This window comes from Plasmodium falciparum (assembly GCF_000002765.6).
Source record: "Plasmodium falciparum 3D7 genome assembly, chromosome: 4".
Lineage (NCBI taxonomy): Eukaryota > Apicomplexa > Aconoidasida > Haemosporida > Plasmodiidae > Plasmodium > Plasmodium falciparum.
In genome coordinates, this window is record NC_004318.2 from 894563 (window position 1) to 906710 (window position 12148).

A 12148-nucleotide genomic window follows, 5' to 3' on the forward strand; every position below is an offset into this window, starting at 1 on the left:
GTTCTATATATTGGTATCCATCAACTACATATATACATATATATATTTTTTAATCATTTGTAAAAAGGTGACTTTTCCTTTTGTGGGGTCCTTGATATTTATTATTTGTTTCATGATTATATTTATAATCATATGGATGATGCTTATATGAATTCCTGTAATTTTTTTTAAAGAAATCTGAATCTTTTCTTTTACTATATTTTATATTATTGTTAATATATTCATTTTTATTTTGTATATCAACTTTATCTTGACTATTTCTATAAGAATAATAATTTTTGTTTATAAGTTTTTTATTTGTATATCCATGATATTTCTCTTTTTTATATGGATTATAATTATTATGATGATGGACATATTTATGTTCTCTTTCATAATGATCTTTATTTTTTTTATAATAAAATTCTTCTTCTCTGTCTTGTTCATTCTCTTCATTATAATTATATTTGTCATCATATTTGTCATAATATTTGTCATCATATTTGTCATCATGTTTGTCAACATATTTGTCAACATATTTGTCAACATATTTGTCAACATATTTGTCATCATATTTGTCAACATATTTGTCATCATATCTATCAACATATCTATCATTATTATATATATGATAATCATCTTTGTCCTTTTCATCGACACTTTTTTTATAATATGGTTTTTCATATTTATTACTAAAAATACTTGTTTTCCTTCTTTCATATATCCTTGCATTACTATCATGTATATTGTTATTTTCATAATGTGAATATTTTTCTTCATCATGAAAACTGTTCCTTGGGTTTTTATATGTATTGTCTCCTAAAATAAAACTTCTTTTTTTATTTTCATCATTGTAATTATATTTGTAATATTTATTGTATCTGTCATATTTTTCATATTTATCATATTTTTCATATTTATCATATTTTTCATATTTTTCATATTTATCATATTTATCATATTTGTCATACTTATCATAATGAATCTTATTACAATCTTGATTATTTCTCTTTTGTAGTGTGTTATATGTATGATCCTGGTTTTTGTTTGATTCACTAAATCTTTTACTATCCTCTTCAAATCCTTTATTATCATTTCTCCTATTTTTCTCTTCACGATAATTTTTTTCATAGTGATATGAATGATGATCATATTTATTATTCTTGTATGTATTACTAGTATATATATGATCATGTTGACTATTTGGATCTTCTGTACTTTTTTCTTGTTTTTTTTTTTCTTTATCTTTTAATAAATAATACATTTTGGATGACACACTCGAATTACCATCATGATCTTTTTCAAAATTTATACTATTATTACAAGTATCATACATAGAATTATAATTTTTATCATTTATATTTTTTTTATTTTTACTCGATATATTATTTATATTGTTATACATACTATTGTTATCATGAACACTGTCATAATATTTACTACCATCATGAATACTATCATAATATTTACTACTACCTCCATACTTGCTACTACCATCACATTTGGAATCATATCTTTGCTTCATATATTTCTCCTCATCTTTTGCTTCTTCTAAACTACTTTTCCTATCCTTATTTCCAATAAATTCATTTTCCCCTTTAAGCAAATTTTCCTTATGTATACCATAATGAAATACTTTCCTTTTATGGCTAGCACTACTCATTTTCCTTTTTTCATAATAGTATTCATCTTGTATATCTTTATGTAACATATGTTCATCATCATTATCATATTTTTTTCTTTGTGCCATAATACTTTGTATACTTTCTCTTTCCTTATCATATTTGGATGAATAATAATCACTATTGTTGAGCTCACTATTATTGTCATTATTTTTTGAAGCGTCTGCATGTTTCATCTTCTCCTCTTGAATAATATCAATATCCTTTGATTCGTTCATGCTATTTTGTCTTTCCCCTTCTTTTTGATTTAAGCATTCCAATTCTTTAATAAAAGATTTATTCAAACTTGTTTTCTCATTAAAATCATTATAATCATTATTATTATTATCATTATTATTATTATTATTATCATTATTATTATTATCATTATTATTATTATTATTATTATTATTATTAATGGATGGAGGTTTATAATTTTCTTCAGTATGTTCGTTGTTAACATTATGTGAATAATTTAGATCGTTTTCCTTATTATCATCTTCAAAATTGCGGTTATCCCTTTTATATTTTTTGGATGATGAATTTGGTAACTTATCAGAAATGACACTATCATAAAAATGACCTTCATCATAATTACCCTCACCATCATAATCAGCATGATCATTTTTTTTCCCATCTTCTTCTTGGTACGTTTTTCTTTTTTTGAGTTGGGAAGCAGCCTTATATATCACATGAACATCTTTATTTTTATTATCATCATCATATTGATCATCTTTATTTTTATTATCATCATCACATTGATCATCTTTATTTTTATTATCATCATTGTTATTTTTAAGAGTACGTTTTTTATTTTTATCCTTTATTATATGTGGTATATCTTTCTTTTTTATTTCTGACAAGTTATTTTTTTTGGTGTCCATATTTTTTAGTAAGGTTTTTTTTTTTTTGTTATTTGTATTATTTTTATCTTCATCATGGACTTGTTCATTATTTGACTTATCTTTTTTTGTATTAAACTTTGGAGTGTTAAAAACTTGATGTGTATTATTAACATGGTAAGTTTCACTTAAATTATCATTTAATTTGTTTTCTTCCTTTTCTACCTTTTTTTCCTTTTCTACCTTTTTTTCCTTTTCTACCTTTTTTTCCTTTTCTTCCTTTTTTTCCTTTTCTTCCTTTTCTTCCTTTTCTCTGTTATTATTATATATCCTATATTTTGAATTGCTATTTTTTTTTTTTAAGAATTTTTCATTTTTTTCAATAGTTATATTTTTATCAGCAACCGTATCATTGTTCACATCCACATGATCGTCATTTTCCTTTTTTATAACATTTTTACATATGACTTGTTTATTTTTATTTTTATTTTTATTTTTGGAAACACCAATATTTTGTTCAACCTTTTTTATAATATCAGGATAATTATCATCCGTATTATTCCTATTTATGTTATTAACATGCTGATCATTTGGACGTTTTTCAATTTTCTTTTTTATATTATTTAAGATATGTGTATCTTGTTCCTTATTCGTAATATTATTCTTTATAATATCATTATGTATGTGATCATTCAATATATTATTTATATTACAATCATTTGTATTAAATTTTGAACTATTTATGATTCTTGATGATATTTTTCTTTTTTCGTTTTTTTGACATCGTTGACTTATTTTTTTTGTGGCAACTTTTTTTTTCTCTGGAGGTGTATCAATATATCTCTTGAACTTGTATTTAATATGTGGTATTTGTTTTTTAATATTATTATTGAAGAGACTTATTTCACTGATCATTTTTTTATAATCATAATTAAAAACGGAGGTACCAATTTTTTTCGTTTTCCCTCCTTCAGTGGTATTATCATCATATGTACTATTTTTATCATCATAAGTACTATTATTTTTATGATACTCATCCTTTTCATTAAAATTAATATTATTTGCATAATTAAGATATATATTATTACTTTCTATTTCATTATGTTGATCTTTATTTATATCATCATGTTTTTGTTTTCCTTTCGTTAAATAAACTTCTTCTTCATTATTATAGAAATAAATACTATTTTTATTTATTTCATCCACATTATATACTAACGAAGCTCCTTTTGAGTAGATAATCACTCTACTACTTAAGATATGCTTTTTCAATTTGTTCGTATTTAATATTGTTATTTTAATTTGATTATTATTATCATTATCTTCTTTGACATATGATGAAGATGGGGGTTCATACATATGAGTCTTGTTTTTCACGTTGTTAACAAGAGTGTTATTATTATGATTAATTTTATTACTATGGCTATAAATATTGTTACTATTACTTTTGTTACTACTACTATTATTATTATTATTACTATTATTATTATTACCATTAATATTATTATTACCATTAATATTATTATTACCATTAATATTATTATTACCATTAATATTATTATTACCATTAATATTATTATTTGATATGATCAATTTCCCATTGTACATATCAACACCATTTTTATGGTGACTACTTCTATTTTTAATTAATTCTTTAATATTATTTACACTATCATCATAACATACATTAAAAGATATATATTCATTTTCTTCTTCCATGTTTTTTGTATCTTTTATTATTATTACATCTTCTTTTTCTTTATCTTTCTTCTCTTTTTTTCTTTCCCTATTATCCTTCTTATTATTTAAATTAAATGAAGCTTCCCTTGGTAATACACTACTTACAGTATCAAGTTCATAAACATTATTAACAAGGTTTTCTATTTTATTATTTTTATTATTATACAAAACATTTTTTGTACCTTTCTTTATGAAACTATCGCTTCTATTTAATAAAACACCACCTTTTAAAAACGACTTTTTAGGGTTATTCAATTTTATATTTTTTTTATTATTTTTTTCATCAGGATAAATATGTTTCTCTTTTTTGTTATTTGAATTGCTATAACCATTTCTTGTTTTTTCTTTCACGTTTGATTCTTGAAGACCACTCACTGATTTGTCAAGAGGATCAAAATTTGTAAGTGTTACATTGTTTAATAAAGAGAAATCCTTGTTAAAATGGTAGCTTGGATGTTTACCATCATACATATTGTTATTAAAATCAGCACTATAATTAGCTTTATTGTTTTCATCATATGTATAATTTTCATCATACTCCTCATGCTTTTCATGATATTCATAATTTTGATCACTATGATCATTTTGATCATTATGATCATTTTGATCATTTTGATCACTATGATCATTTTGATCATTATGATCATTTTGATCATTTTGATCACTACTCATATTGTGTTGGTAAGACATATCATCCATGTTTAAAAAATTTAAATATTTTCTTATTTTAACATAATCATCCATACTTAATTTATTATCTTCACTTTTTAAAAATACAGATTTGTTCCCTTTTTTTATTTCATCTTTTGTACTGATACAATTATTTACAAAATGGTTATTTGGTTGATCATCCCTTAAAATATTATTTATATAATAATTATTCAATGTTTCTAATATACATGACGAAGTAAAAAACGAATTCATATGTCCCATAGATTTGCTTAGATAGTTTGTATTTCCTTCTTTGTTGGATATATTATTTCCTTCATAAATATTACTTTTATTTAAATAGTTATCATATTTTAAATTAACCACTTCATTTTTATCATGATTAAAATTTATTGGGTATTCATCATCTCCACCATAACCATAATTATAATGAAAATTATTATAATCATAATAATTATTAATATTATTATTGTTATTTATATTATTAAACATTTCATCATTCAAAATAAACATTTTTAAGCTATTTTCAAACAGTTCATAATTCTTTTTATATAATAAATTATTAGAAATTTCACTGTCATTATTATCATTGTTTATTATATTATCATCATATAAATTTTCATTATTGTCTTTTTCAAAATGAAAGTTATCAAAAAAGGTGTTCATATCTTCGTATGTATTATTAACAATAATGTTATTTTGTTGGTCCATAATATTTATTTTTTCGTCAATAATGTCATTTTGTTCGTCCATAATGTTATTTTGTTCGTCCATAATGTTATTTTGTTCGTCAATAATGTCATTTTGTTCGTCAATAATGTCATTTTGTTCGTCCATAATATTTATTTTTTCGTCTATATTATTATTTTGTTCGTCCACTTTTTTTTTTTTTTCGTCCACATTATTTATTTTTTCGTCCATATTATTATTTTGTTCGTCCACATTATTTATTTTTTCGTCCATATTATTTATATTTTCATGTTGACACGAATTTGATTCCTTGGGAATTATTCCCTTTAGCTGTTCATTTATTACATTACCTTTATACTCTTCACTTTTTATTTTGTTAAATAATTCATGGTAAATATTATCTCCATTTTGATCATTTAACAACTTATCATCATTTATTAGATTCTTTTCATGGAACAGATTATTAACAGTATCCATAATTTTATGATCATCCGTGTTATATGTATCTATACAAGTATTTAACTTGCTTATATAATTTACATATTTCAACGGATCATTTTGAAGTATGCAATCATCGAATGAATAAAGTTCTCTTTCTTCACCTACCTTATTTTCAATATCTGGAAAAATGTCTGTGCTACAATTTTTTATACATTCACTTATATTATTTTCTTTTTCATAAATGGTTTGATTTTTATCGTCCTCATTTATATTATCATCCACTTCACTATGTAATAATTTTTTCAATTTATTTATCTTAAATATATATTCACGTTTAACATGAATTAATTTTTTTTTGTACTTTCTTATTTTTAAAACACTATCTGATAAATAATTTCTTTCCATGTTTTCCTCATCAATATGATGATCATTATTATATATACCCTTATCAAAACGACTGCATGAATAATATCTTCTTCTCAAAGAATTTGTGAAATCGTTCTTAACACATGGTTGTGAATTATTGTAAAATAAATTTTTATATTTTAAATTAATATGATTTGATATATTTTTATTATCTTCATCAGAAGCTGTATAGTTATATTTAGGCAAAGTATCAAACATTTTATGAATATTTTCATAATTCAAAAAATATTTAAATTTACTATTTTTTAATAAATCCATATAACACGGATTATTATTACTATAAATATTATTATTACAATTAATATTATTTATATTATTATTATTATTTATATTATTATTATTTATATTATTATTATTTATATTATTTATATTAGGGTGGAATATATATTTTCCATTTAGATCATGCGTTTCATTCTTTTCATTTAATATATTATAATTTTCATTTGAAAAACAATTCTTTTTTAACATACCATCTAGCGATTGTAATAATCCATTGTTATTATGAGATGCCCATGAAGATGAAAGAATATTTCTGTAAAACATCTCATTATCATTATTCATAACATTCTTGTCATCATATGTTACTTCTTTATCTTCATCATTATATGAATTATTTATATTATTATTAGATATATTTTTTTTATTCATATCATAATTTATATGGGATAAATAATTTTCACTTATTGGAGTACTCAACAATTCATCTAATGTTAATTTATTACCACATTCATTATTTTGATTTAATGGTAAAGTATCTGAATTTGTAAAAAATTCATTTATTAAATCATTTCTTTTCATTTCATCATTATCATTCTGCAAATTATTAAATATTATATTTAAAATATCTATTTTAGAATATTTCTTATTTAATTCATTAAATATTTTAATATCCTTTTCATCCAGTTCATATTTATTTTCATTAATCATCATACTATGCTTATTTGATTTTTTATTAACCCTATGCTTACAATCATTTTTTGATTTTTCTACTGCATGTTTGGTAGAAATATTCATATTATTCATGTAATTTGCTACACTATTTTTTCCGCTTTTTACTTTTTTTTGAATTTTCAAATTATTTTGTGAACCCATTCCATTCTTTTGTTGATTTGTGTTACTTTTATTATGTACATTTTGTATGCTTTTTAAATTCTCATTATTTTTTACATGTTGGACCGTTTCCAAATTAACGGTTTCTTCAACATATATTTCTTCTTCCATATCACAATTATTATAAGCATTCCAAAAATTTAAAGAACAATACCATTTTTCTGGTAATAAACTTATATTAATATGAGCATCAAGTTTTCTCCACTTCTTACATAATTCACACTGTACCCAGTTAACTACAACAGGGACAGTATTATTAATAGGTACATTATTTGTATCGATGGTATTATCCACATTATTAATAATACTATTATTTAATAATATATCAGAACTTTTTTTTTTTTTTAAATTCGAAAAACTTCCTGACATGTTCATATTATTTTGTTTGATTATTTGGCTATCTGCCATATGAATATCTTCATATAAACAATTCATTTGTCCATTTGAATTATTATTATTATTGTAATAATGATTATTATTATTATTATCATTATTATTATTATTATTATTATTATTATTATCATTATTATTATTATCATTATCATTATTATCATTATCATTATTATTATCATTATTATTATCATCATTACCATTGTTGTTATATTTTAAACTATTTGTATTATACTCCACATAATTAACCATTTCATCATTATTATTTTTCTCATTATCCTTTTCATTTTTCATTTTTATACTTTCTTGATTTTTATTATTTGTTTGGCTCTTTTTCCTCTTCACGTTTTTCATTTGATCCATGTGTAATGTCTCCAAATTTTTAATGTCATCCACTTTCTGTTCTTCCTCATTATTAGTTTTAGTATACATATTATTTATCACAGATGTCGTACTTTCTTTTTTCTTTTTTTTACCACTTTTCACATTACGTTTTTCCATGTCCATATTGTGGGCATTATTCATAATTCCATTTGTGTTTTCATTTTCATCTTCATTTTTCTGTTCGTCTTCTTTCCCAGTTTCATTTTTGTTCTCATTTTCCTTTATTTTCTTTTTATTTTTTTTCTCATTGAGCAAAGGATACTCCTCTTTTTTTTTTTTTTGTTTTAAATTGGAATTAACGATAAAATGCATGTACGAATAAAAAGGACCTGACTTGTTCATATTTTTTTTATTAAAAAAATTTTTGAACTTTTTAACATTATCCTTTGAATTCATATCTGTATCACTCATAATAGTTTTATTAAATTGTTTTAAACTTTTTTGTGATTTTTCATACAAATCTCCATCACTATTATATTTTTTGAATAAACAATTATTCGTTTTTCTTTTTTTCGTTTTACAATTTCTTTTTTGCAAATTTATATTATGAAAATGGCTGTTTGGTTGTTCAGGTAAATTTTCACATTCGTTATCATCAATTTCGGGTGCATTATCTTGGTTTGAATTTTTATCGTTCTTTGTTTTTTTCCCAAGGGAATCATTTTTGTACAAACCTTGTGAATTATTATAACCATTATTATTATTATTGTTACTATTGTTACCATTATTACTATTATTACTATTGTTATTTTGGTGTGTATTGGGAGTTTGCTTTAAATCATAAATAATATGATTATTTATACTTTCCTTTTTTATATTTTTATATTTCATATTTTCATAGGTATCTTTATTTTTCTTTTTTTCTCTGCTTAGTGAATGCAAACCATCATTGTGTATAATTTGCTCACCTTCTTCATTATGCAACATTTGCTTATTTTTTTTGCTTAATTTTTTCTTTTCCTTGTTTTCTTCTTTTTTAATTTCATTTGTTAAAATGTTCTCATTATTATTTTGTTTATTGTCTTTATTATGTGTAAGCAGCTCCTTTATATGACAAAAGGATGAAATTGATTCATTTCTTAAGGGAAAATCTAAATTATTATTAGAGATGGGATTATGCTGTGTATTGCATATAATATTTTTATTTTCATTATTTATAAAATAAATAGAATCTTTAACATTTTGTTGTGATAGATTAGTATCCTTATATAATAAGGTATTTGTATTAAGGGAAACAATATTATTATTGTTATTACTATTATTACGATTTGTAATATTATGAGCATTAATAATATTGTAAGAACAATCATTTTTTATAAAATCATTGTTATTGTTATTATTGTTATTATTAAAAGAGATTGTATTTTTATCAGTAATTTTATTTACATCATAATTATATGGAACAACTACTTCTTCTTGTATATCACAAGAATTATATCTTACATCGTTATTTAGTTTACAATACCATACTTTTGGTAAGTTTTCCATATTTATATTTTGTGGTAAGCGTCTCCATTTTTCACACAAATCACATTGTACCCAGTTATCTTGATCTGGAATATATAAATCATTATTACTTACGTTATTCTCCATATTTATATATTTAACATTATTTTGATGGTTTATTACATGTTCCTTATATAATAACAAATGATTGTTCTTTTGAAATTTTTTATTTTCATTATTATAAAAAAATTCTTTATTATTTGAATTTGTTATATCACAATTTAGTTTGGTAATTTTTTTTTTTTCATTCTTTCTTTTTAAACATTTAATTTCTGTATGTATTGACTTTTCATTTTCTTCATCGATAATATTATTTATTACCATAATTTAAAAATGAACATATATATGTATGTAAATATATATATATATATATATATATATATATATATATATATACACATATATAACTATTTATTATAATATAATAATATTAAAATAAATCCCTTTTGAATTGTTATATTTTATATATATTTTTTCTTTTTTATTTGGCTCTTTCTGATATATTAATAACTGACATAAATATATATAAATATATATAAATATATAAATATATATAAATATATATATATATATATATATATATGGATACACAAATAAAAATGGTATGTATCTATTAACATAAATATAATAATTAAAAAAATAAGAATTATTACAACATAGTTACCTTAATATTGTACTTTTCTTTCATATATGAACATACATGTATATAAATGAATATACTCAATATATAATATGAAAAATACGAAAATAAAATACATAAATATAAATACATACATACATACATACATACATATATATATATATATATATATATACATGTGTTTCATATGAATATGCCCATTATTCTTTTCAAATATAAAAATAAAAATTTGTATATCACAGGTTTCTTTAAAAAATATAAAAGATACCTGAACAAATTGTTTTCGTTTTTTCAATACATAAGATAAATATGTATGTATATTGTTATATATGTATGTTATTTATATGTATTATAATATGTATAATTTATACGTGACTATATATATACAATTTTATAATCAATTATAAAATAAGGATATAAATAAAATTCCTATAAAATGATATATACTTCAAATTTCATTCTCCATTATAAATATATATATAAAAAAAAAAAAAAAAAAGCTCCAATGAATACATAAATGCATAAATATATAAATAAATAAATATAGTTATATATATATAATAAGTATCAAACTGTTTTTTTTTTTTTTTTTTTTTTTTTTTTTTTTTTTCTTTCCTTATAAAGAAATTATATATAAATGAAGCATTTCTCTTCATTTAAATATAATATATAAATTAAGGAATGAATGAATATATATAAATATATTTATATAAAATATTTTAAGCCTGACTTTTTTAATCATTCTTCATTATAATCTTTTTCTTTTACTTTTCTATATTCATCATGTTTTGTTATATATATGAATATATATATATATATATATATATAATTATATATTTATATATAATTTCATTTTATAATAATCAACCTTTATATTCTTAATTCATATAAAATAAATATATATGGATGATAAAGTAAATATTTTTCTTTTTTTCTTCAATTATATATATATATATATATATATATATATATATTGTTATATATTTACTTATTATTGAAATCAAATAATCCCAAAGGAAAAAAAAAAAAAAAAAAAAAAATATTAATATATATAAATATATAACAATATACTATATAATATACTATATATATATATTGTATATATATTTTATATGCATATATAATATATATATATATATATATATTATATATGGGTTTATTTTTATTATAAGAAAAAAAAATAAATTAAAAAAAAAAAAAAAAAAAAAAAAAAAAAAAAAAAAAATTTTATATATATATAATATATATATATATTATACCATTACATAGTATTTACATATATATGAGGAAAAAAAGGTATATGATATTTGATATGCTTATATAATTTTATAATAAATTTGTATTTATAAGATATATTATTTTATTTTATTTTATCATATATAATATATATTTATATTTATATTTATTACCAAATGTGAAAAAAAAATATTAAAAAATTAAAATATTAAAAAATTAAAAAATTAAAAAAATTAAAAAAATTAAAAAAGGGTATCATATTTTATATATATATTTCATGATATAAAAAAATAAATTATATTTTTATACATACATTAAAAAATGTAAAAAAAATGAATTTTTATATGTAAATATATTTATATATGTTATACTTTTGATAATTAATATAATTTTGGGCTTAAATAACAATTAAAATTTGTGTGCCTCATATAAAA

At 20.3% G+C, this 12148-nt stretch overlaps 1 protein-coding gene across 1 annotated transcript; it reads right to left on the reverse strand.

Annotated features, from left to right (window-relative positions):
- Positions 1–49: 49 nt before the first annotated feature.
- Positions 50–10162, reverse strand: PF3D7_0420000 (zinc finger protein, putative; the record flags this gene model as incomplete). The annotated part of the gene is made up of 1 exon (XM_001351471.1): positions 50–10162. One exon carries the CDS (start codon positions 10160–10162, stop codon positions 50–52), a length of 10113 nt encoding a protein of 3370 aa, XP_001351507.1.
- Positions 10163–12148: the final 1986 nt, after the last annotated feature.